This window comes from Hylobates moloch, unplaced genomic scaffold (genome assembly GCF_009828535.3).
Source record: "Hylobates moloch isolate HMO894 unplaced genomic scaffold, HMol_V3 SCAFFOLD_1, whole genome shotgun sequence".
NCBI lineage: Eukaryota > Metazoa > Chordata > Mammalia > Primates > Hylobatidae > Hylobates > Hylobates moloch.
Window position 1 is genome coordinate 193,309,410 of NW_026652276.1, and position 27,481 is coordinate 193,336,890.

General features: G+C 37.8%; 2 protein-coding genes across 4 annotated transcripts in view; both read left to right on the forward strand.

Annotated features, from left to right (window-relative positions):
- The window catches only part of IFRD1 (interferon related developmental regulator 1), a 54,469-nt gene extending 26,988 nt beyond the window's left edge, over positions 1 to 27,481 (forward strand). The window contains exons 1-12 of one of the 3 annotated variants that reach the window (XM_032761485.2): positions 787 to 1,109; positions 6,080 to 6,184; positions 6,321 to 6,405; positions 7,236 to 7,360; positions 9,171 to 9,328; positions 12,109 to 12,159; positions 12,244 to 12,422; positions 12,513 to 12,621; positions 18,223 to 18,357; positions 22,391 to 22,519; positions 22,940 to 23,035; positions 25,722 to 27,481. In XM_032761485.2, coding sequence (XP_032617376.1) covers positions 1,016 to 1,109; positions 6,080 to 6,184; positions 6,321 to 6,405; positions 7,236 to 7,360; positions 9,171 to 9,328; positions 12,109 to 12,159; positions 12,244 to 12,422; positions 12,513 to 12,621; positions 18,223 to 18,357; positions 22,391 to 22,519; positions 22,940 to 23,035; positions 25,722 to 25,811 — 1,356 coding nt within the window. In that variant the 5' untranslated portion in view covers positions 787 to 1,015 and the 3' untranslated portion in view covers positions 25,812 to 27,481. Of the gene's footprint in view, positions 1 to 786; positions 1,110 to 1,846; positions 1,868 to 6,079; positions 6,185 to 6,320; positions 6,406 to 7,235; positions 7,361 to 9,170; positions 9,329 to 12,108; positions 12,160 to 12,243; positions 12,423 to 12,512; positions 12,622 to 18,222; positions 18,358 to 22,390; positions 22,520 to 22,939; positions 23,036 to 25,721 lie in introns of those variants that run through there. The other 2 variants (XM_058426070.1, XM_058426066.1) reach the window with 2 other exon arrangements.
- LOC131380900 (uncharacterized) lies at positions 510 to 972 on the forward strand. The gene has a single exon (XM_058426076.1). The coding sequence runs from the start codon at positions 682 to 684 to the stop codon at positions 970 to 972; it is 291 nt and encodes a 96-aa protein (XP_058282059.1). The 5' UTR covers positions 510 to 681.

Here is a 27,481-nt window from a genome sequence, read left to right on the forward strand (position 1 = left end):
TGTGTTTGTTTTACCAGCTGTGAAGTTCTCAGAACTGGCAGGTAGTATTGTCAAGGGACACATTCTTGTATAGAAACCCACAACGCTGAATCGCCATATATTCCTAGTCTAGAATCTGGGATATACACGAACTCCACAACTAAGTAGACGAAAGCATCCCTTTTTTGAGGGGGTCGGGGGAGCACATAACCCTGAACCACGGTCCAATTACAGGTACAGTACTGATGATGGCTTAAGTAGTTCATGGAACTAGTTAAAACTAAAACCATGGAAATGCTACCCAGGAGACTGTGTGCCTGGCAGGTGCCGCAGGGAAGTAGGGGAAAGGTTAAGGAGAACACCAGCCTCCGGAGAAAGAGAAGCAAAGGTGATTGTATAGCTGCCAGCTGGAAGCCGACTCTCTTCATAGGGCATACTCGCTCCACTGCGCATCGCCGGTGCCGACCTCACCCAGTTCCAAGGCGGGGGCCGCGCCGAGGCAGGGGTGGGTCACCAGGAGAAAAGCAAGTGGGCAGAAAAGCCCGTTGGGAAGAGAGGGCTGGGAGGAGGCCCCGGCCTCAGCCTTACTACGTTTCCCAGAATTCAGTGAGGCCACGAAGACAGGCTCCCTGGGCGCGGACGGAAGACTCGTCGCATGGGATTTGTAGGCAGGATCCGCGCCCCGCCCGACGGAGGATTCCAATGGGGAGGGGTGCAGGGATTGGCTGGGGAGCGCTCAAGCCCCGCCCACAGGGTGACGTCAGCTGGCGGTCTTGCTACTTAAGGCGTCGTGGCCTCCCCTGCCCCGCCTTAGCTCCCGCGCTAGAGAGAAACATGTATCGTTTTCGATCACAGCTCTTCACGGGGATTTCTGCTGCCGCCACCGCCCACTCTTACCCCCGCCGCTTCTCGCCTCTGTTGTTAGCCGAAGACTCGCCTCTCAGCCGCCCGCCGCACAGACGCACGAGTAAAAAGTGCAGCTCCATCGGCTGATCCTCGCTAAGCTCCGACTCTGGGCGGCACCGGGCGTCCCACGATGCCGAAGAACAAGAAGCGGAACACTCCCCACCGCGGTGGCAGTGCTGGCGGCGGCGGGTCAGGAGCAGCCGCAGCGACGGCGGCGACAGCAGGTATGGGGTATCCCCGCCGCCGGCATCCCGGTTGCCGGCCAGGCTGGCGAGTCTCCCATGCTTGGGCATGGTGGGAGTTGTAGTTCTTTCTCTGCTGTACACGTTTGCGTTTCCAGGGTGCGTGGTTTGGCTACTGAACTACAATTCCCAGCGTGCCCTGGGCGCTGCTCCTCGCGCGATTTAGATCTGGCGTGCGAACCGGACTCTTGGGCACCGGCCGTCGGGGCGGGGAGGAATGGGTCCTTGGGCCTGAGAGTGTGTCGGGACAGGGGCTGACCGGGAGCTGGGCGGGAAAGGAACCATTGTCAGAGTTCCTTTCTCTGCGGCGATCTCGCCCGATCTCTCCCCGACCGCGGGTGGGGAAGAACGGGGAGTTGAGTCCGTGCCGTCACTGGCCGCCTTTGACACCCCGGCTCCAACATGGAGCTCCTAGGATGCCAAACGTCCGGCGGGTTTGGACGGGCTCTTGCGTCACGCGGCCTGGGCCTTGCGCGGTGGGCCCGGGGTGACGCAGAGGCGCCGGGGAAGCTTTCCGTCTCGCGTGTCCACCTGGCCAGGCGGAGGCGTTGGAGGCGTCGGGACCACTTTCTTCCCCCTAGGCTGTGCTCCTTCCCCTAACTGGCATCTGCAGAAGCCCCGAACCTCTAGCACCTCTGCGACCTCCCGAGGCTACCTCCTGCTCACAGGGGAAAGAAACGCGTTCTCCTTTGTGCTGCATTCTATATGTTCTCTGCAGTGAGCCCCAGAGAGGCAGGGTGGTGAGGAGCTTAGGTTGCAGTTGGCTAAAAGTTGAGGTTGTAGTGCTCTCGCTACGAACTTGAAACTTTTCCTGGGTGGGATGGGTAGGTGCTTAACTGAAGTTATGGTTTTCTACTTATTATATGGTTAAGAAAAAGGATTCCGATTGGAATTGGAAGGCCCTTCTAGGAGAGACCCCAATAAACTCAAATCGAGTATTAAATTACCTGGGTAACATTTTATTTAGAAATTTAAACAGGAGTTAAATATTGGAGTATTCTCCGACGTTATCACACTGGAACTATTAGCCATTAGGTATTTTTGGACACAGTTGTCCCTCTGCCACGGCTGCCACTCAGAATGATATGCCTTTGTTCACAAGAAAAGTAAATATGGGGTTATGTTGTTAAAGGTTATTGGAAACTGGCATTTAAAAAGCTCAAAAACTCGTGATCATGTATTAAACATTTAATAATTGACCATAGGGAGGGATTCTTAAAACAGCAATTTTTTATATTTTTTTAGGTGCCTCTTTATTTTGAATGCTGTCCATGTTGATGAAATTCATTCTTTATCAAGATGTAAAATATGTAATTAGTTTATTGTGGCCTCTGGTTGTTCTATGTGAATTGAGGATACTTTTTTTTTTTTTAAGGGAAAGAGGGAGTCTGGCTCTGTTGCCCAGGCTGGAGTGCAGTGTGGTGTGATCATAGCTCACTGCAACCTCTTAACTCCTGGGCTCAAGCAGTTCTCCCGCCTCAGCCTCCTGTAGCTAGGACTACAGGCATGTGACACCATTCCTGGCTATTTTTTACATTTTTTGTAGAGACAAGGTCTATGTTGGCCAGGCTGGTCACGAGCCCCTCGTCCCCAGGGATCTTCCTGCCTCAGCCTCCCACAATGCTGGGACGGTGCCTGGTCTAAGGATATTTCTTACCACTGTGTTTCAGCTTTTCCTCATCTGAATCATACATTTGAATTCTTTCTAGAAGATACTTATTTTATTCTTTTACCCTTTTGTTGATGAAATGGAAAAGTTTGAAAGCTAAAGTTTGAAAGTTATAATGATGTTAGTAATGGCCTAGATCACGCACAAACCTTTATTCCCGTCTAAAGTTTCTGGGCAAGCCTCCTTCCCTCTTTGTGCTTACAGTACCTATACAGGCCTCTGGTGGCTGTACGGGGATTGCCTTTTAAATTTTGCCTCAGGGCTCATTTGTGACCTCTCATCAGCTTTATTGCTGCTACCTTTTCACTTATTTTAGTAAAAAAGATCCATTTCACCACTGAATTTTAGCATATGTAAACAAGTGGAAAATAATTCTTTGATTAATTTATAACACAGTACATGCTTTGAATATCTTTGGAAGTGTGTGCTAGAATTTGTTAACTGTGGTTACCTCTCAGAAGTGGAACTGGGGAAAGGTATGGGGGTAAGATTTACTTTTTAAAACTTTAACTTGGTCCCATGTGAATGTTTTACTTGTTTAATAAACAATGAATAAATAATAGTTGAGTAGAAGAGATGGAAAATTATACAAACTTTTGCTTACTTACAAGCCCCTTACCTAATTGGTATTTTTAAATGACATCTAGAAGAAATGGGATTCAAATGAGGTCTCCACTATGTAACCACATTGTCATTATTACTTTAATGAGTTTTCCATTTAAATTCTTTATTTTTTTATGTTAGTGGAGAGTTTTAGGAAGCTAATAAAATTGACTTCTTTTATACAGGTATGTCATAGCACTTAATTTAAAGAGAATATTTTCAAGAAAGAACAAAACCTTGTTAGTAAGCCCTCTAGAAATAAGTACTTTATGTGCCTAGAGTGCCATCTCTTTCATGGTACTTAGGATCACAGTGTGGGTGAGTTTGACCTAAATATCAGGCATTCATACAGGGTTCTTTTTCTTCATATATATATATATATATATGTATATATTTTTTCTTTCCCTCGAATCTTAGAAATCATTAATACTGATGAGTTAAGGGAGCAGAGTAAGAGCTGCACAGGAGGAATACTCTTAGAAACAGGCTATGAAAAAGAAAAACTGAATTGACTTGTGAATAAATGTTAATAAAATTAATCAGATGACACTCATCTATTGCCATGACTTCAGTCATAAAAACGAGGAAGATAGATCCAGAAATAGAGTGTGATGTCATAGGTCTTTGTTTATTCCTGTCCTAAGCACTCCAAGAAATTTTGAGATTTTGGCTTCATTACTTAATCTTTATGCTTTACTACTTTGGCACCACGCAAGCAAATCTGAAGGCCACTTGCTTGCTGTGTTAATTTAAAAATCTGCTAAATTCTCTGTTTTGATTTTAAAAAAAGACAACTCTGTTAAAAAAAAAAATCCAGCCCAACAGTAACAGGCTTAAATTTGGAGCATTAAAAAAAAAACCCTTAAGGTGGTGACGTTTGAACATACGAACTTTGATTTTACTGAAAGGGAATTAGGTTCAGAGGTTAATCAGGTGACTCACGGTCACTTTTGGGGCAGAATTTGGGACTTAATTTAACTTAGTTAAATTGTATGTAGTTCATGACTTGGCAATTCTTTTATTAATACAAAATCCCTAAGTGACTGTGTATTTATTCCTGAAGTTAATGAAGTTTAAAGAAAGATTCTAGTTTTTAAAAAGAAGATTTTATATTTTTAGTAACAGCATTGGTACTTTTTTTTTTTTTTTTTTTGAGACAGAGTTTTACTCTTGTCCCGCAGGCAGGGAGTGCAGTGGTGCTATCTCGGCTCACTGCAGTCTGTGCCACCCGGGTTCAAGCGATTCTCTGCCTCAGCCTCCCAGTTAGCTGGGATTACAGGCGCCTGCCACCAAGCTCAGCTAAGTTTTGTATTTTTAGTAGAGACTGGGTTTCGCCAGGTTGGCCAGGCTGGTCTCCAACTCCTGACCTCAGGTGATCTGCCAGCCTCAGCTTCCCAAAGTGCTGGGATTATATGTGTGAGCCACTGTGCCCCGCCAGCGTTGGTACTTTTAAACTCTTGCACATTGTAGAAACTTTCCCTTAAAGGTAGTTTATCTGATAGGCTTTTATACTGTATCAAATACCAAAACTTCTATTTTAAGCCTTTTTTGTCTTCTCTCACTTCAAGTTGTCTTTAAAACTACCCTGCCTTAACTCCTTAATTCCCCTTAACATAAGACATGTGTAACCTAAAAACCCATTCACCAGTTCATGTTTGCTAAGTCCAGCCATTCTCATTGGAAAATATATTTGTCTTATTCTTATGATTATCTATGATACAACGCTCTGTTTCTGGATCTGTTTACATTGTCTTCATGATTTGAAGTCATGGTCTAGAAATAATTATTTCATCTTCATATCAGTTTTTTTTTTTTTTTTTTTGAGATAAGGTCTTGGTCTGTCGCCCAGGCTGGAGTGCAGTGGCACCATCTTGGCTCACTGCAACGTCTGCCTCCCAGGCTCAAGTGATTCTTCTGCCTCAGCCTCCCGAGTAGCTGGGACTACAGGCGCATACCCCTACGCCGGGCTAATTTTTGTATTCTTAGTAGAGACGGGGTTTCACCATGCTGGCCAGGCAGGTCTCAAATTCCTGACCTCAGGTGATCTGCCCGCCTCAGCCTCCCAAAGTGCTAGGATTACAGGCAGGAGCCACCTCGCCCACCTTTGTATCAGTTTTTGTGTTATAAAAAGTGAGTGCCTCGGCCGGGTGCAGTGGCTCACACCTGTAATCTCAGCGCTTTGGGAGGCCGAGGTGGGTGGATCACGAGGTCAGGAGTTCGACACCAGCCTGACCAACATGGTGAAACCCTGTCTCTACTAAAAACACACAAAAAATTTGTCAGGCGTGGTGGTGCGTGCCTGTAATCCCAGCTACTCAGGAGGCTGAGGCAGGAGAATCGCTTGAACCCAGGAGGTGGAGGTTGCAGTGAGCCAAGATTGTGCCACTGCACTGCAGCCAGGGCGACAGGGAGGCTCTGTCTCAAAAAAGAAAAAAAAAAAAGAATGCCTCTTGTTAGAGGACTGATGTGTATAGTTGATGTATCACTGGTGCTTTGAAATACCTATTAGGTGAACTTAGTTTAAGAATGTTTATGTTCACTTGTGATAAAATCTCTTTTTATAAAATGAGTCTGTGGTTTTATTACTGGATTTCTCTTAAGTAAACTTAAAAATTCCGAAGTTAAATATTTAGGTAAATGGCAATAAAATAATTTACCTCTTTCCTCTTTTACCTAATAGGTGGCCAGCATCGAAATGTTCAGCCTTTTAGTGATGAAGATGCATCAATTGAAACAATGAGCCATTGCAGTGGTTATAGCGATCCTTCCAGTTTTGCTGAAGATGGTATGAGTTTTAAATTTAAATTTGCAACTTTAGATAAAATGTTTCAGGTGGAGGAATTCTTGTAGCTAAAGTATACTATCATTGCCTGTTTTTTTTTTCTTTTAAATTACGATGGCTGGTTTATATTATTTCTTAGGACCAGAAGTCCTTGATGAGGAAGGAACTCAAGAAGACCTAGAGTACAAGTTGAAGGGATTAATTGACCTAACCCTGGATAAGAGGTAGGCAATGCTAGAAACTCCATTCTGTGTGATTCTACGCTTGATCTTAGTCAAAAGCTAAGAGAAGTTATTATTCTGTGTGATTCTAATCAGCTACCTTACATGTATATAATTTGTGCAGCTCTCGGATAATAGCAATATATTTTTCCTAAAGGTTAATTTGTTTACTTTGGATGTTTCTTATTCCGTTGGACTTTAATGTGGGTAGTAACATGCCATTAGAATTTAGATTCAGTCAGATTAGTCATTGTTCTAGCATAATAGCATGTACATAGCTGTATTTGATTATAATAGAAATGAATTTGTTGAATTAAAAGTTAATCTTCAACTAGAAATGATAATGAAACCTTGCTTTAAGCTGCTTGTGCACTAATGTTGTTACAATGTGAAAAAATGTCAAAGCTAGCTTGTTTTTCTTCACTATAGCTTCAGAACTGACCTTAATAGAATTAAAAAGCCCTGAAGATGCAATTCTAGACTTTTATAGTTTTTAAAATAGTGTAAATTTACTTAAATATGTAATATAGGAAAACAATACATTGAAACTATACTTGTACATTGAAACAATAAAATATTATGTAGGCATTTAAAGTTGTGGCTATCAAACTAAGAAAAATGCCATGATATAAAAGAGCCTGAAGTGTTTTGTGTAATAAGGTGAGTCAGAGATGGAAATTAAATTATATTATTGACAAATGGTTAGAGCTTGATGAGAATTAGATTTAAAAAATCTATACATAGATAAAGTTTAGAAGGAAATAAGATTTTAAAAAGTTATTTATTGTATACTCCAACTTGATCTTCTTTCTCTTATGTTGGGTGTTAAATAGTGCGAAGACAAGGCAAGCAGCTCTTGAAGGTATTAAAAATGCACTGGCTTCAAAAATGCTGTATGAATTTATTCTGGAAAGAAGAATGACTTTAACTGATAGCATTGAACGCTGCCTGAAAAAAGGTAATGCCCTTATTTTTGAGTCACAGACATAGAACTAGTAAGGACTGTGTTATCTTTTCAGTACCATTCAGTAATAGCACTGGAACACTGGCCCACTCTTAAAATTTTCTAATAGTCAAGGAGTGCACCATCTTGTTATAGCTCAAAATGAGACTTATTAAAACTTTGTTTTTGTTTTACGTAAACAAAAAAAAAAATAGCTTGAAACTAAGAAGGAGTAGAGTAGATTGTCATCATCCTTTTTTGTATCAGAAGGGGTGATGGTCATTCTCTTGTTATACCAGAAAAGCTTGAAAGTGTGTGTCAGACATCTAGCTCATTTTCCCTTGCACTTATATAAAACATTGATTGTACCTGTAAATTACATCATTTTCAGGATATCCCTTGGAATATTCGAATTCTAGAACTTTGTAATAGAAATTCTGGAATTCAAATTGTTACAGTGATAGAACTTTTAAGACCAAAGAGAGATCTGAAAGATAATTTTATCAGACCTTAAAGTCGAGTGTTACCAGACTTACTAGATTTAGGAACCACCAAATTTAAAAAGACTTGTGACCAGGCATGGTGGTTCACATCTGTAATTCTAGCACTTTGGGAGACCCAGGTGGGAGGATTGCTGGAAGCCAGGAGTTGGAGACCACCTGGGCAACAAAGCAATACTTGGTTTCTATTACAACAAACAAAACAAAACAAGATTTGGTGTCTGCCAACTTACTCAGCCAAGTAAGAACATTATGAAAATAATTATCCTCCACTATCATTGTTTTATTAGCAAAATATTCTAGCACCAAAAATGTAGAAATGCACTTTCAAAAAAATTGAATGAATTAAGCTTTCTATCCTTATTTTTCTCATTTTACCTGAGAGTAAAAATTTTGTTGTAAGTGAAACGTTTGATCAAATTCACCTCTTCCATTGAATAGAATAAAGAAAGGCCTAGGAAAACTGAGGTGGGTCTAAGCTTATATATCTTGTTATTGGTATAGTTGACGGCAGACCCGACTTTTTAAAGATAACACAATGGCTCTATTAAAGGTGTTTTACATTCAAACTATATGCTATAATGGTTGTTGGACTAGATGACCTTTAAAAATTCCATTTTAGTTTGCATATTTTTTACATTTTTATCAGGTAATAATTTAAGCTTAGTATTTGCCCCACGCTTGTGGTGTATACAGTTCTCAAGAGTTAATTTATATGTACCTTTATATAAATGTATATTTTGCACCACTGCATTCCAGCTTGGGCGACAGAGTGAGACCCTGTCTCAAAAAAAAAAAAAAGTTAATAAATATTTTTTTTATGGTTTTAAAGAGTTGTTTATTTTTAATCCCCTATTTATTTAAAAAAATGTTGGTGGGGAAACTCTGAAGATTTACCTGATGGACTGTGTACATCTGAAATGTTTAGGAGATTAATTCAAGGGCAATTTGAGCACTGTTTATATGAGTACATTAAGGACTTTGAAGACAGAAATTGGCTTGAAACACATTTAGTTGAACTGTTAAAATACTCCCTTAAGATAGATACTAATCTCCATTTTACAGATGAGGAATTCTATTTAGAGAATAAGAGTAATTAATTGATGATCATTTGGCTAATAAGTGGGATCTAGGATTTGAGTGAGGTCTGTTTCTATAGTTTGAGCTCTTTAGCCTAAATTTGTAACTTACATCAAAGCCTGGAGCATGGGGTTTCAAAAATGGTAAATGCTATTTTGTCATTGATCAAATTTGGGAAATAACTGTCTTAGTAAGTTAGTCTACTGAAAAGACTATCGTTGATTGCATCTTGGCTGCTTTTATAGGTAAGAGTGATGAGCAACGTGCAGCTGCAGCATTAGCATCTGTTCTTTGTATTCAGCTGGGCCCTGGAATTGAAAGTGAAGAGATTTTGAAAACTCTTGGACCATTCCTAAAGAAAATCATTTGTGATGGGTCAGCTAGTATCCAGGCTAGGCAAACTGTAAGTATAAGATATTTACATTTATAGATCTGTCTATTCATGACACCCAGACATGGTGCGCCTGTAGTACCGTACCAGCTACTCAGAAGGCTGAGGCAAGAGAGAGGATCTTGTAAGTCAAGGAGTTCGAGGCAGCGGCAAGCCATAATCATGCCACTGAAATGTAGCCTGGGAGACAAAGCCAGACACTGTATCTTAAAAAAAAAAAAAGATAATTCTATATTTATGGATTTGGGTAGACATAGGAAACTCTGAAATTCTGACTTGTGAAAGTCTTCTAATTTTGGGGTTTGAGAAAGCTTTCATTCTCTAAGTGTTGGATGTTTACCTCTTGTAACACTTGACTTTAGATTTTGAGTTTTGGGGCTTTTATTTTTTGTTTTTTGGTGCGGTAATAAGTGATATAAATGATCATATGGAGATGTTTTACTGTGTCACAGAAAACAAGACACTGAGGTGGTCTTAGTGGATTTGGAAAAATAACATGATCCTAAGCTGTTTTTTTAAACAAGTGAATCAGTTTAAGCTTGAAACATTTTAATACTTTTAATATTGATTATCCAAATCAGCTTCCTTGTTAGTATTACTTAAGGTAAGTAACATTAATCTTTGTCTAAGTAGCTTGGTAAAAATTTATTTATTCTTCTTATCATCACCACCCAATGCAAATTGGCTGGAACCCCAGGCCTCCATTGCAGCTCCGCCCACCTCTAGGTTCTTTCCATAGGGCAGCCAGGGTAGCTAGGTGACAGACTCAGCCAGAGCACTTTTTCATCTAGTTCCTTGGCTTACCAGCCACATGGAGGCTGGGAATAGTCCAGCTGTTTGCCCTGGAGGCAAAGAAATTGGAGTTTGGCAACTTCATAGTAATCTCCTTGCCCTCCAGTAGTTAGTAATTCTGAAATATTTAATTAGCTTTTGCTACTTAACTTTTTCTTTTGTTCTTTTTGGGTGAATATGTGCAGCTGTTAAATCATGTGGAACTATGGGTATAATTTCATACTAGAATGACAGAAAACACTCTGCTGGGTAGATTTTTGGAGCAGTCACTTAATTTTGATTGTATGTGAGTTTTTTGGTCATTTAAAGGCATTTTTTTTTCCATACTTCTGAGTTGCTGTGAATTTTTAAAAAAACCTTAGCCTCCCCGTTTAGCAGATGGAATCCATATTAAGTTGAGGCAGTCCTAGGGTATTTTTTTTTGACAGGGTCTCACTCTGTTACCCAGGCTGGAGTACAGTAGCACAATCATGGCTCACTGCAGCCTCCACCTCCTGGGCTCAGGTTAACCTCCTGCCTCAGCCTCCTGAGTAGCTGGAACTATAGGCATGTGCCACCATGTCTGGCTCGCTTTTAATATTTTGTAGAGATGGGTCTTGCTGTATTGCCCAGGCTGGCCTTGAGCTCCTGCCTTGGTCTCCCAAAAGTGTTGAGATTATGGGTGTGAGCCACCGCACCCAGCCAGTCCTAGTCTTTTAATTGGCTGTTTTTCTTAGTCATTAAAAGGAACGATGTAGCCTTGCTTCTGCTGCTTACTTAGCAGAAGGGATTATGGATTGAAAATTTCCTTTAATGCTTAGGCTACTTCTAGATTTTAACAGTGTCCAATTTTTACTAGGATGATATAATGAAAATAAAATAGTGATACCAAGCAGATTAATATCACAGATATCCTCATAGTACTGGAACAGAACTGGCTAAAACCTGGGCCTGATACCAATGGTGCCTTTAAAGACTTAAAGCTTTAATAATACTTAGAACAACATGAGGGAATTTTAGTGACAAAATGTGGAGAAAGGGGAAATGGAGAATAATAAAATCTCAGATTACAAATTCTATTTTTATATGGATTAATTTGTTAAAACAAATGTTCTGAGAATTGAAGGCTTCTGTTTATGTTGCAAGTAGATGGCTTGTGTAAGTGTTGTATTCTGAGTATGTTTTATTCGATAAGCTTTACCTGTGTAATCATATAGTGTACTCACTTTTGTTTAGCCCTTCCCCTCCCCAAACAAAAGGCAATTATACGATTCCCAGCCTCTTTTCAGCATAATCCAGAATAAGTGAAATCTGGATTAATGGGATTAATTAATTAGGTGGGAAGTTTGAAGACAATTATTTACATTTTAGGAAGTTTCTGCTCCTGTGTGCTTATTTCCTGAAAGCTGATTTCTTTTAGAAGTTTTCATAGTAGAGTCTTCATAAGAACAAAAGAATATAGTTTTCACAGCTTAAAAACCAATGGAATTGTAATGTGTTTTAAAGGCTTTTTAATAGAGGGTAGGCTTCTTTATCTCATATGTCTAAACTTTCTATCTTTGAATTACGGTTGAAGTTTAATGATCTAGTAAGCACCTGTAAAGCATACAGAAAGGAAACAAGGGGATAGTTCATCCTTTCGGAATGCTTTACTGACATAGACTTATAAAAATAATTCAATAATTTAAATAATAGATTATGGAGCTGCAATTGTTTCAGAAATTATGTAATTCTTTTGCATGCTTTTGATTTTATGGATCAATAAAAGAAGACCAAAGAGGAACAGAATCACTTAGTTAAAGTCATGCTGTGAATTTGGTAGCAGAGCTTGAGCTGAAACGTACTTCCTTTGATCTTAGTTCAATATTCTTTCTCTCCTCACCTCTTTTATATATAATGCTTGGGACCTAATATATTATGCTGCTGAGAACATTTTCACGTTGAATTATAAAAGCAGGAAGATGTAGAATTAATAAGAAATGAAATCATTAATGTCTATATATATATATATTTTTTTTTAGTGTGCAACTTGCTTTGGTGTTTGCTGTTTTATTGCCACAGATGACATTACTGTAAGTAAAAAGCCTTTGATTCTAGTTATCTGCAGTTATTTCTAATTTAAGATGGTTATCTTACTTCATATTCTTATGCATTAGGAACTATACTCAACTCTGGAATGTTTGGAAAATATCTTCACTAAGTCCTATCTCAAAGAGAAAGACACTACTGTTATTTGCAGCACCCCTAATACAGTGCTTCATATCAGCTCGCTTCTTGCATGGACACTACTGCTGACCATATGCCCAATCAACGAAGTGAAGAAAAAGCTTGAGATGTATGTATTTTTAGTTTCATATTTTATAAAAGCAACATTTAGTGGACATAATTGGTTGTATTCGCATAGTAATTACTAACTATTTTTTAGGCATTTCCATAAGCTTCCAAGCCTCCTCTCTTGTGATGATGTAAACATGAGAATAGCTGCTGGTGAATCTTTGGCACTTCTGTTTGAATTGGCCAGAGGAATAGAGAGTGTAAGTATCTAACTGGCAGAGGAAAAAGCTTGTGTCACAAGGCCCATTGTTCCATCATTACCTTGCAATTGAGAATTGGACAATAACTTTGGAACATGGCCAGCTTGAGAACCCAGTGATTTATTTCCCTACTTCTTGGCAGTGGTGGTATAATACTTTAGAGAGTGGAAACCAGTAAGGGTTGGTAGAGCAATGTTTGACTGTGGTTCATTATACTTAATTTTTGCTATCTATAGAACTGAAGTTTAGGGATCCTCATGGAGAGAGTTTTGTCTAGCATAATCTTTATGAAACTGCTTGGATTTCTCAGATACCCAATATATCAAGCTAATGAAGGCACGTGATGCTTCATAATATCAAACAAATGAATAAAATACTAAGTCAGCATAGGTTTGGGATGAGATGGGTTCAGTAACTTCTCTAAGCCAAAGATGGAAATAAACACTGCTCATTAGACTGGGACATGTGCTTTGCAGTTACCCATTCACTTGTCCACTCACAGATGTTAGTTACCATGGCTTGGCTCTCGAAGGGATTTGAGTTTGTGATAGTTTGATCCGTCAACCCAATTTGCTTTGTACCTGTTCTTGGTTTAGCACTTTACCTTCTTATGTTCCAGGAAATCCTTTATCTTGGGCAAACTGGGTCATTTGGTAACCCTAGTTTGTCATCTCTATTTTAAGGATTGCTAAGAGGAAGGAATGCCTCAAATCTTACCATTGGAAGGGAGAATGTATTCTTAAGATATGTGATTCAGATACTGTGCTGATATTTAGAAATGAGGAGCAGGTTTGACTGCCTTCACACTGAATCTGTGAAGGATCCAATAAGAAAACTCAAATATATGGGAAATGGGTAACTAAATAGTAGATATTATTGCCAACCTTGAATTACTTACTAGATGCTTTTTAATTTAAGGAGAAAGAATATATTTTCAGAATGAAACGTTTTTTGCATTTAAAGAAGTTATTTAACAGTGAACAGTTCCAAACAGGCTTAATACAGTTCTGCCATGTATAGTCATTCATATTCCATTCTAGGCCTGTATTGAAGAAAGTTTACAGTCTTAAAATTTTTATGGGTGAAGTGGCTCTCTCCAACTCCCCTACACTCCTTTTGTTTGAGGGATAGTAGGTAGGAATGGAAAGTAAGTTAATGTTGTCAGTACCTAATAATTCTCCTTATGTGAGAAGTTGGACTCAAATTTAGCAATCAATTTAATTTTATTGAGCTAGTTAATAGCTTCTTAACCTCAAGGCACGGAAACCAGATGTCCCAATTTTTAATCTTACATTCCGCTACTGGCCAGAAATGGCAGTTTCTTTTCTTTTTTTCCTTGGAAATGCATTTTTAAAATGAAGTCATAATGCAGTTTAAATTATACATGTTGAATTTGTTTAAGTTTGTATAAATATATATATAGACACATACATACATACATATATATGTATATACACACATACACACCCACATATCTTTTCTCCAACTTAATAAATAACACAGGATAGCCAAGACAACTCATCCAGACATATTTCATTTGACTTGAATTTTTATCCAAGGACAAAAATGAACTGGGTTACAAAACAGAACCTAGTGTTTTTATTTGCCTTTTTTTTTTTTTTAAAATAAGCTTTTTATATGTGGGTGCTGGTTGGGGGATAGTTACAGGGTGTTCAAAAATTAATTCCAGGGCGTTAGTGAAATACATAGACAGATTTAAAATAGGGTTCATACAGCAAATGAGTTTTGAATTATTCAAGGCTTTTTGCTAACTTACTTTCTGATGTTATTAACTTTGAAATCTAGTGATGTGATGAATTCTGCCTGAGAGACTTAGAAAAAAACTTTTGAAGAGCTAACTTTTAGGTCAGATTTTAATGAATGAGTTGGTTAAATAATAATAATAAAACTGTGTTCAAAGTTGAAATTAGTAATTATTACTCCTTTATGAGAGTTCTAGGTTAATGGATGTTTGCCGTATAACCAATTAGGTAATAGTAGACTCTGGAGCTGTTCTGCCTACCTTCAGATCTCTTTCTCTCTTACTGGTTGGATAATATTGGGCAACTTCTCTATGCCTCAGTGTCCTTATCATTAAAATGGAGAAATTATTAGTCACAACCTCATAGAGTTTTTGAGAACACATGATAGGTACAGTATAAGTGTTAACTGTTACTTGGAATATTGGCTGAATTGAGTATTGTGTTTGGCAGTAGTCTACTAGTGGCCTTTTAGGAACTCTAGAGTAACTTAATATAAGAGAGACATTATTTGGTGGGCAGAATTAAGATCTTGGGAGCCATTGCTGGTACAATCCCAACTTGGGAAAATTTAACAAAATATAGTTAGACCTTTTCCAGGGCTCACCCATTACATTCTCCAGCTGAGCGGACAGGGGAAGTGCTACAGCATAGAGAGAAAAAAGATAATCAAAGACCAAATATACTCCTTGGAGCCAAATCTGAAATCACCTAGATTTTATACTTCAGAAGCAGCAACTTAGCATTCTTCTTGTTTTTTGCCCTTGTTTGTATAATAACTGACCCTGTGTAAAAATATCTCCATACCTTGACAAAGATATTCTGCCTTGATTAGCAGATATTCTGCCTTGATTAGCAGGAATTGAAATAAATAAGTCTTTTTAAAGACAGGGTCTCACTGTTGCCCAGGCTGGAGTGCAGTGGCAAGATCTTACCACACTGCAGCCTCAGACTTCTGGCCTCAAACAATCCTCCCTCCTCCTTCCAAAGTGTTGGGATTATAGATACAGAGCCACAGCGTCTGGCCTCAAGTTTTATTTTAATATTAGGCTTTTGTATGATTTTTATTTCTTAATACTTAGCTATCCAAACCCAGCTTATTTTGTTTATAATGAGTGTTCCAGTGACTTTTGTATAGAAATAATAGTTTGGGGAATGGTTAGTTTTTGTGACCTTAAGCATCTCACCGTGTCTGCCTAAACTTTACTGGAAATTTTCTTTGGTTTCATTTCATCCTAATTCCATTCAACTTTTGAAACCATTTAATTGGTAACTGTTATTTTGCTGTGAAATAATTATCTTCAGCTGACGAGTTTGTTGTATTTATACTGTGTTAGATTCTGTTGTATTTGTATTGTGTTAGATTCAAACAGGCTGTTCATAACAGTAAGATCTGTAACTTAATGGATGTTTATGTCCTGTGTTTTATATATTTCTAATAGTTAGTTCCTTATAAAAAACCCATGAGATGTGGGTGGTAATAACTGTTATATAAGAGGAGCCTGAGAGAGATTGCTAATGTAGTTCTGTCTGAGGTTGTATAGAGCTACATGGTGGATGCTTGTGATTCAAACCTAGATGTTCTGACTGCAAATCCTATGTCTTAAATATGATATTAAACTGCCTCATATAGTTGTGATTGCTACACAGATTTTTTCAAAAAATGTGAGTTCTATATACCTCCAAGTCTAGAATATTGATAAAATAGTTAATGCTTCAGAATTTATTGGGGAATTTATTTTTATGTCTTTTTAATGCTTACAACCATTGTTTGAAAGGGTGGGTATTATCTTTTTTTTCAGATGGTAAGTTAGATTTATAATTTATAAAACTTGATGTAGAGAGTAGTAGATTTGAGATTCTGATCTAGGACTTTTGACCTTGTTGTGTAGTAATGACTGCTGTTTTTTGTTATTATTGGTAAGAGTATATGAAGATACTTATTTATTTCTCTGAGAGCTCATTTTTTATTTGTGCCAGAGTGGTACAGCTCTATTATGTAATTATCCTAAACTCCTATTAATAGGCTTTTGGAAGCTGTTTATGGACTGTTTTTTGTTACACGTTACATTTTATTTTCTTCCTTCCTTTTTTTGTGTTTTTAATGCCTAAGTACACTATAGAGTCTTTTTTCTAAAATACTTAGCATTTAATTTTTCAAGTTTTAATAGGATATTGAACTTGGTGATTCACAGACTAAACTTGATTGGGTTTTATCCATTGCTAAGATTATATTACAGTGGAGTTTTTCAATCTCAGCACACACTGTTGATATTTTGGGCTGGATTATATTTTGGTGTTGTAGGGGTGGGGGCTGTCTTGTGCATTGAAAGATATTTTGCAGCATTCTTGGCTTCTCCCCACTAGGTGCCGATAGCACCCCCTTCTCCTAGTTGTGACAACCAAAAATGTCTCAGACATAGTCAGGTGTCCAATGGGAGGTAAGATCATCCCCAGTTGATAATCACTGGTAGTGATTCTTCTTAGAACAAATTAAAATAATGTATAGAATTTTCTTAAATTTTGATTTATTCTTCTATACAAATTTAAAAACCCTTTACATATACATATATACACATATATATATATTTAAAATACTGTAAAAGAACAAGTAGCCAGTAAAATGAGTAGGAGACTGCTAGTCCCTGAAATGTGTTTTTTTTTTTAAAATAAAATTATTCCCATCTTGTTATGATGCAATCTGATTCACTGGAATTTAAACACAGTTTGGTCTATTTTAATACCCACTTTGCGTCTTATTAATGGGTGTTGTCTCTAACTTAGATATAGGAGGTTGAATTGGAACATTTGAAGAAAACATTTGTTGGAATAGTTAAGAATATATAATTGGAAATATGACAAGATATTTATGTACTTAAAAGCTAGAATATCTGTCACATTAATTTCAAGCTTATTTTCCACCAGTGTAATAATCCTTTTCATTTTAGACATTAAAAGAAACCAAGAAGGCCCAGAAGAGCTGTTATTTTAATAGAATAAGTTAAATGATTCTTAACCTCTAATGCAATAAATGTTAAACATGTATCAATTAACTAGAACTGGAGATTGCCCATCTCCTGGCTTCTTAGTAAGTGTCTGTTCTAGTTTTGATCTGCTAAATAAGTTTGACTCATTTTTTAGTTTTTAATGTGGTTGTGAAATGGAGTTAGAAAATAAAAACACCACTAATAAAGAGACTTCTTAAATGCATAGCCATGTTAACTGTGACAAGGAAGCCCATAATCTGCTTAAGGTCACAGCAAATTTCAATACATTTTGCAGCTGTCCCCCAAAAGGAATTAAAACTTGTTCTTGCCTTAAATAATTTAATCACCTGAATTATGTGCTTTATTACTTATTTGAAATATGGCAGTAAATTAGAAAGTAGGTGCTTTAAAAGCACTACTAGTAGCTTTATGCCTTTTGGGATAAGAATGATTGGAAGCCTGTGAATGTTTGGTTTGGGGACTGGGGAGCCAAGGGTAGAAGCTATATTGGTATATCTGTCTCTCACTGAACTTTGAAATCCCAGTAATGTCTTATATATGGTGGGAACACAAGAAATATTTGTTGGATGCATTTACTTGGAAGGGAAATGTTACTTGTTTTGCTGTAGTACATCATCTTGTAGTCAGCATTTCTGGGTTCAATTTTTGCATGAAAATATGTGTTTATGTATGCCTAGTCCCTAAACACCATGAAGATTTACATTGCCCATGAAGATTTACATTGCCCTATGCAACTGGATATTTTCCAAAGGTAGACTGTTCTTTGTTAACTCTATATGAGGTCAGGAAAGAAAAACAATAATAAAGGAAACAAAATTGCTTTTCTTGACCAGGACTTTTTTTATGAAGACATGGAGTCCTTGACACAGATGCTTAGGGCCTTGGCAACAGATGGAAATAAACACCGGGCCAAAGTGGACAAGAGAAAACAGCGGTCAGTTTTCAGAGATGTCCTGAGGGCAGTGGAGGTAGGCTTCTTAAATGCTGTAATAGCTTCTCATTTTGAAATTGGATTGTTTCAGGCTAAACTTGACGATTGGACCATTTTGTTGATTGAATTTCACGTTTGAAAATAATTTCTCATTTTATGACCTAGCATGTTTTTAACAATATAAGTGAAGACTTTTTTTTTTTTTTTCAAACAAAGAAAAATTAATGCTGGTGTATAAAGATACTTTATTTTAGTTTTTTCTCTTTTAAATAAAAGGACCCATAGTGATAGAAATGTATTTGACCTTGGTATATTTGTCATCATTTAAACCATGGTGCTTAGCGTATACATTCTTAGTATACAGTGTTTTTTGTGAATTTAGTAAGTTATTGCCTACCCCTTAGACTCCAACCCAGCTTCATTGTCATTTATTTATTTATTTGAGATGGAGTCTCACTCTGTTGCCCAGGCTGGAGTGCAGTGGCACGATCTTGGCTCACTGCAACCTCCGCCTCCTGGGTTCAAGTAATTCTTTGCCTCAGCCTGCTAAATAGCTGGGATTAAAGGTGCCCATCACCACGCCTGGCTAATTTTTTTGTATTTTTAGTAGAGACGGGGTTTCACCATCTTGGCCAGGCTGCTCTTGAACTCCTGACCACCCGCATCGGCCTTCCAAAGTGCTGGGATTACAGGCGTGAGCCACTGTGCCAGAGATCTTCATGATCTTTCTAGGAAAGCTGGAGGCTAAAAACCGAAATAACAAAACCCAGCATTTTAACAAGGCTGCTTAAAATCATTATCTGATGCTTGAATTTCTTCTATAATCCTCAAACCTGTTTCAATCTATATGGCAAATAAATTGGTTTAGAATGCATGGCTAAAATGAACTATAGGACAAAAGATATCTCACTGGAGAAAACTGAAAACTTTATAGTTGTTTTTGGTAGGCCAGGTAAATATTTCTTGGATTTAAAGGGTGTGTTTCTTAGATTATTGCTATCTGATATAGCAGTTATTTTAAGAATATCATCAAAATGTCATTCAACTTGATGTGTGTATGAAAATTTAAAATGAGAATTTAAACTGGAGATGGCGAGACCCCACCCCAGATCCAGTTTTAATATGTTCCAGTGAATTCTTACATGTACCCTACTTTCTTAATTCTAATCTATTTTTAGAAAAGTGAAATCTAGGATACAAATTAGATCCTTTGGGATCTAAATACTTTTGGTTAATGCTGACTCTTATGACATTATAGTAGTATTTTATATTTACTCTGGATTTTATAGTCTAAAAAACAAAAAACCTCCTAACTAAAGCAAATATCAATATTAAGAATTAAAATCAGTCTTATAATTAGTGTGGCAGTATCTCTAAGCTATTTTCTTTAAGTAACTATAAACTGTTCTTATATTTAGATTTTTTTTTGAGATACTGTAATCTCCAAAGATATGATGACATGTCCTAGATTTTCTGGATGGACCTGATTTCAAGTTTTCTGCCTTGATGCATCCCTTTTGAGTAGTACATTGTAAGGGTCTCTACTGGCCGTCAAACCAGGCCAGCCATAGCACTCAGTACTGATTATTCAGAGGAAGACACAAGCGACATTTCAGCCTACACCAGAATTAACAGCCCCTTGTTGCGTATTCCTCAGGCAACTGTTAAATGGAAGCCATTCCTATCCCATAGTGATCTACCCACCCACCTTCTTTTCTTCATCTCAGGATCTCCCTTGTCCCTCCAGCCTCTGCTTCAATGCACCTGCCTGAGAAAGGCCTGTCCTCAGGGCTTTGCTAAGAGTTGTTTCTCTTTTTTTTTTTCACTGGAACCTAGGTTTTTCTGGAGCATCCAGCTTCTGAAGGATGGGTCTTTTAGAAGGTTGCCCAACTGCCACAAAGGAGATGTAAACATCTTAGGTGTGATAGTGGCTGCCACACCATTCTTTTCATTTAAAACCTTTCTTGAGGCTCATGGATTCCTCAAATCAGCAAGCACTTAATATTTTAGGTGTTTTGCCATACAGTTTTCATTTTATTATACCTCTTAAGCAATAGAATAGTCTCCTTTTAAAGGAGAAATGGGGACCAAAGGACCAATAGTTAAGTAGCAGAGCTGAAATTTGAACCCACTGTTCTGTGCTCTTTGAGCATGGATAAATCCGATATACAGATAGGTCAAGTGAGAGAGTAACGTTTCACTTAGGTCTGTCGATTAGGTCCTTGGTGACCTTTATAAGAGCAGCTTCAGTGGAGTGATGAGGGAAAAGCCAGATTGAAGTGGATTGAAAAGTGAGAAGTGATTAAGTGAAGATGGTATGCCTTGACTATTTTAAAAACCTTGGCTGTAATGGGAAGGGGAAGAGAGTTGATAGTTGGAATGTAGTGCCAGATTGCGGGAAGGTTTGTTGTTTTGTTTTGTTCTAGATACTAGAGACAATTTATGGAGAAGGAACCGGTGGAGAAAGGAGCATCTGAAAATGTAGTCTGTTCCTTAATATCCGTGAGGCATTGGTTCCAGGATCCCCCTCAGATACCAGAATTTGAGTATTCAAGTCCCTGATATAAAATGGCATAGTATTTGCATATAACCTGTGCACGTATACTTTAAATCATCTGTAGATTACTTATAATACCTAATACAATGTAAGTGCTATGTAAATAGTTGTTATACTTTATTGTTTAGGGAATAGTGGAAAGAAAGAATAGTCTATACATGTTCAGTATAGTTGCAATGTTTTTCTGAATATTTTCAGTCCATGGTTGGTTGAATCCATGATGTAGAACCAACCAGATATGGAGGATTGACTATATATGTAAAAGATTGGGATTAGCCTTGAATTGTGGAGGGACAGAGGTTTGTCTGTTACCAAAAGGAAAGAGGATAATAGGTAAGGATGCTGATGACTTTATAGAGGGTTGGTGGGAAATAGTTCTTTCCTGGTGCCTTAATGTTTTCTGAAATAAAGAAGGTTGAAATAAGATAACTCTACTGTTATTTATTTATTTATTTATTTTTGAGCTGCTGTTATGTGCCAGACAGTCACTGTGATTGCCTCACATGCATGTCCTCTTTTACACCTCTAATAACCCTCATGCAGTATAGGTAAAGATGGCCCCGTTTTACGGGCAAGGGAACAGACTCAACAAGGTTAAGTTACTTGATGAAATCACAAGCCTGCAAGTTGCATGTCCGTGTTAAGGGTTGACGGTCTTTTGTATTACATTATATACTTTGTCTGCTGAGTGAGAAGGGGCTGAGGTAGATGTCTGGAAGGCAGGTGGAGTGGTTTTGTCCTTCACATTCCATCTCCTTTCTCCTCCTCCTGTGGCAGTCAGCTCCTCCCTTCCTGGTTACTCTGACATACTCGTGATTTACCAAAGAATTAAGTAGCCAGTTTTCTTCTTAACAAGTTCTGCCACTATTCCAGCTGACTTTTTTTTATCCATCTGACTTTTATTTCCATGTCATTTGGGCTGCACTCCTATGGTTACACCTTCGAAATGGTCTTCTGACAGAATTGTTTCATCACTAAAATCTTAGATTCTAGTGTTACCTCTTATTTTCTTAGAAACCTAGCCTGAGACCTCTTGGAGCCCTCTGGTTGCTGGACCTTTCCTTTTTGCTTGGTCAGTTAACCCTATTTACCCTCACTTCCTTCCCTCGATCCCTACTGCCCATCATTTCACCCCTGCTTGTGGTACCATTTTGTTTTCCTGACTGTTCTGCAGCTTTCTTCCCTCTCCCATCGTAGGCCATTAAAAACACCTGACTTTTTTTAAGTTTGTTGAGAGCTGTTGAAATTTAAAGGTATTCTCAACAATGTGGTTTTTGCCTTAATAGTTACTGAAACTCAGTTGTGCCTTCAAGTTTATCAAAACTAGACCAATTCTACACCCTTACATACAGGATAGCAATAGTTTGTCCACATCTCAGGTATGGCAGTATCAGTTTAAGCCATATTGTTCATTTATCTCAGCATGTATATGACCATTTAGAAACTGTGTTTACATAAGATCCCTGTGGGCCATTTTAGTGCCTGTGGTAATTTTGGTTCTTCCATTGGTTAGGAACGGGATTTTCCAACAGAAACCATTAAATTTGGTCCTGAACGCATGTATATTGATTGCTGGGTAAAAAAACACACCTATGACACCTTTAAGGAGGTTCTTGGATCAGGGATGCAGTACCACTTGCAGGTAAGTGTCATCCTTTCTACATAAATGCTTTTAAAGTAGGGAGCAGTCTTGAATATGGCTCACTAAATTGGCTTTTGAAATTAATTAGGTATCCAGAGTGCTTCCACATGTTAGAGAACAGTAAACTTATTTTTGAAAGTAGACTTGAATAAATCTGAAGCTCTTCCTTTTTTTTCTTTGTATTATTGAAGTTGGGTGGACGGTTACTGATGTCCGTATGGAAGCAAATAGCTTGACATAGCTTTCTTGGATTCAAGGCATTGAAAACAATTTGCTCTCCTATTGAGAAACAGAAAATAAGTGATCTAAGTTTATATCTGTAGGTTCCACATAACTTCTGTTAATCAGAGTCACTCTGTCTAGTGAAAAAGAGCTATAATGTTTAATACTGAGCCGTACCACCTTTTTCTTTCATATAAGTCAAATGAATTCCTTCGAAATGTATTTGAACTTGGACCCCCAGTGATGCTTGATGCTGCAATGCTTAAAACGATGAAGATTTCTCGTTTTGAAAGGGTAGGTTTTGTTTTTATTTTTAATAAAACTAAGTTTTGAGCACCAAAGCTTTGATTCTGTCTGATGTCAGCAACTTAGCTGTGTCTACCTATATGTGGAGTTTTAGTTTTTCATGATGCTTCACGTAGAATAGCTGTACTAAAGATATAGAAAGCATTTAGAGTGTGGGGGGGCGCATGTGTGTGTGTGTGTGTGTGTGTGTGTGTGTATGCACATATGTATATATATACATATATACACATATGTATATACACATATATATGTATATATATACACATATGTATATACACATATATATGTGTATATATATACACACATATATATGTGTATATATATACGTCAGCCTGGGTGACAAGAGTGAGACCTTGTCTCAAAAGCAAAACAGAGAAAAGAATATTGCTGCTTGTTTGCCCATTAGGTATATTTCTTTCATTTTATGAAACATATTTTGACAACACGTTAAAATGTAATATGTACGTATACATTTTACGTATAATTCTATCTTAATATAGGAATGATGTTCATTATTTGTTTCTTTTTATTCTATGGAGTTTTTATGTTTAAGTATTTACATAGTCCTCTTGTATCAGATAATAGCCTGCTAAGTGAAGTACCAGACTCATTTTACAAATGAGGAAACTAGTAATTAATACCATTTTTACTTAACATTTCTTTCGTCTTCTTTTTTTTTTTTTTTTTGAGATGGAATCTTGCTCTGTCGCTCAGGCTAGAGTGCAGTGGTGCAATCTCGGCTCACTGCAACCTCTGCCTCCCAGGTTCAAGTGATTCTCCTGCCTCAGCCTCCTGAATAGCTGGGATTACAGGTGTGCACTACCACACCTGGCTAATTTTTGTATTTTTAGTAGAGACAGGGTTTTGCCATGTTGGCCAGGCTAGTCTTGAACTCCTGACCTCAGGTGATCCACCCACTTTGGCCTCCCAAAGTGATGGGATTACAGGCATGAGCCACCACGACCAGCCTACATTTCAAAAATCCTTAATTTACGTATTTTTTTTTGTGCTGAGATGAAATTCATATAACAGACTATTTTAAAGTATACAGTTCAGTGGCACTTACTACATTCATGATGTTGTGCACCTCTAGTTCCAAAACATTATCACCTCAAAAGAAAACCTTCTCTTCATTAGTAGTCACTTCCCTTGTGCTACCCCCCGCCACTGGCAACCACTAATCTGCTCTCTGTCTCTGGATTTACTTTTTCTGGAGATTTCGTATAAATGGAGTTACATAGCATGCAACCTTTTGTGTCTGGCTTTATTCATTTAGCATAATGCTGTGGAAGTTCATTCATGTTGTAGCATGAATCAGAGAGCTTTATTCTTTTTTGTGGCAGAATAATATTCCATTGTATGGATATATATCACATTTTGTTTATCCATTTTAACAGTTGATGGACATTTGGGCTGTTGCCATCTTTTGGCCATTGTGAATAGTGTTGCTCTGAGCATTCACATACAAAATTTTTTTTGAAAGGCTCTTTGCAATTTTGGGAGGTATCACCTAGGAGTGGAATTGTGCTGGGTCAGATGATAGTTTTACATTTAACTTTCTCAGAAACCACCAAACTCTTTTCCATAGCTGCTGCACCAGTTTACATTCCCATCAGCAGTGTAGAAAGGTTCCAGTTTCTCCACATCCTCACTAATAATTATTTTAATTATAGCCATTCTGGTGGGTGTGAAGTGTTTAATTACATTTTATAGAACCTGGATATTTTATCAGTTTTATATCCACATAATTGTTTCTTGTACAGCATTTTAAGTTTTTTAAGAAACATCAATATTTTTACATACTTTTCTCTTTTGAATAATTTTTTTGAAGAAATCCCCTGCATAATGTATTACCAAATTACCTTCCAAAGTTACTCTAATATTGGAGACAATATTTAAATTGTCTCCAGCAATGAATGAAGGCATGTAGCTGTTACACAAAGATTTGACACCATTGAGTTTTCTAATTTAAAAAAATTTGTTTATTTAATTGGTATTAAAATGGCACTTCATCACTTTTTTCCGTGTTTTAATTGACAGCCAAGTAGGACTATTTTCCACATTAGTCATGATTTGTCTTTTCTCGGATGAAGCTAAATGTTGATGTCCTTTTTTTCACTGTTGTTTTTTGAAATTGTCTTATTTTCTTGGCGTTTTACAATTTGGTTAGTACTTTTCTTACTTTTCTTACTATGGAATAGCCATTAACTCTTTTTTTTTTGAGACGGAGTCTCGTTCTGTTGCCCAGGCTGCAGTGCAGTGGCGTGATCTCGGCTCACTGCAACCTCTGCCTCCTGGGTTCAAATGATTCTCCTGCCTCAGCCTCCCGAGTAGCCGGGACTACAGGCATGTGCCACCATGCCTGGCTAATTTTTTGTATTTTTAGTAGAGACGGGGTTTCACCGTGTTAGCCAGGATGGTCTCAATCTCCTGACCTCGTGATTCGCCCACCTCGGTCTCCCAGAGTGCTGGGATTACAGGTGTGAGCCACCTTGCCTGGCACGCATTAACTCTTTGTTTTTCTCCTTTATTCTTTGTGTGTGTTTTATAAACATTTAAATGTTTATAGGGTCAAATTAGTTCATTTCTTTTCTTTGTGACTTTTACCCTTTTTCTGTTTTATAAGAATATCTTAAGTCTTACTGATGCACGTTTTTCCTGTTCTTCATTTCAGCATTTATATAACTCTGCAGCCTTCAAAGCTCGAACCAAAGCTAGAAGCAAATGTCGAGATAAGAGAGCAGATGTTGGAGAATTCTTCTAGATTTTCAGAACTTGAAGACTATTTCCTAATTTCTATTTTTTTTTCTATTTCAATGTATTTAAACTCTAGAGACAGTTTTTATCTTGGATTAACTTAGATAACTTTTGTAGTAGTGGTTGTATTGCTTATAATTTAATGTACAGTATTGAAACTGATGAGTTCTGATTATTAAATATTCTCTGTAAACATGTATAAAGTATTTGTAATGTTTGGTCATAATTTATTTATGAAGACAGCAAAAGACTTTGATTTCATGATGGGGAAAACAATTAGCCAAAGTTTAATTTCTTACACTGTGGTTGTCAAGAATACTGATTTACTATAATGATATATACATACAAGATATTTAACTTAATATCTTAGACAAGAGTTCTGGATACAATTTTGGGATCTAGTTCCCCTGGAAAAGCTGCTGTGTTTTTAATTTTTAATGGAATGTAGCTTTTAAAATCCTGTCACTGGCATCAACAAAAGGAATTATACCATTGAGACCTTATAGCTGTACTTAAAAGCCATTCAGTTCAGCTATTGGGAGTTCATGATGAATTAGCATATGCCAGAAAGGTTGCTAACCTTAACCTCTGAGAGCAGTAACACTGATTTTATCTGCTGTATGAGACTTTGTGCATTTTACTTTGAAATAAAGATTTTTTTCCACACTGAAAGTGCTTCTCTTCTAATAGAAGAAACATTATTTATGGCTTTGAGGTACAGAGTCCAAAATGACTAGGCCAGGTGGGCAGGGAGACAAAGCTTTATGTGTATATTTGCAAACATTAAAGTAGATGAAAAGAATGTAACAATACATAATTGGGATTAAGGTTTCTGACTTTCAAGAATATTTCTGCTTGGCAACGTGCAGTGTGGCTCATGCCTATAATCAGTACTCTGGGAGGCTGAGGCGGGAGGATGGCATGAGCCTAGTTTGAGACCAGCCTGGGCAACATAGCGAGACCCTGTCTCTACCAGAAATTTAAAAAATGAGTGTGGTGGTGTGTGCTTGTACTCTTTATCTACTTGGGTGCTGAGGCAAGAGGGTAACTTGAGCCCAGAAGGTCAAAGCTGCAGTGAGCCGCGATTGTGCCACTCCAGCCTGGGTGACGAGTGAGACCTTGTCTCAAAAGCAAAACAGAAAAGAATATTGCTGCTTGTTTGCCCATGAGGTATATTTCTTTCATTTTATGAAAAGCATTTTGACACGTTAACATTTAATAAACTTTAGATTAAAATATATGGTGCAAGCAACATGCCATTTCAAATCCGTAGACGTGTTTCTTTGATACTCTTGCTGTAGGTCGCAGTGAGGGGTAGGGAAGCATATACACTGTAGGGAGAAGTATCAAAATCATTTAAGGTCTTCTTTCCAAACTAGTGTTCCCCTCCCACATCCCAACAACACTTGGAAGTCTGGTGCTCCCTCTAGGTGAAAATCATTTGCTGGCTTACGGAGTCACTGTTGCTGAGTCCCATCCCCCAGTTACAGTGCAGTGGAAAACAGGTTTAGAGTCTAGAACGTGTTTGTATGTTGTCACTCGGTTATGTTCCAAGTAGGTTAGAACCATGGAAAAGAGACTGCAAATGGTAGTTTGTTCTAGATATTCAATTGCATATATGTATGTATATGTAATTATAAATAAAAATGAATTTTTATCGAAGTGTTACATGAACAT

Bases quoted from the DNA above. Each gene is read 5' to 3' on its own strand.
- LOC131380900 (XM_058426076.1), top strand. From the start codon at position 682: ATGGGGAGGGGTGCAGGGATTGGCTGGGGAGCGCTCAAGCCCCGCCCA.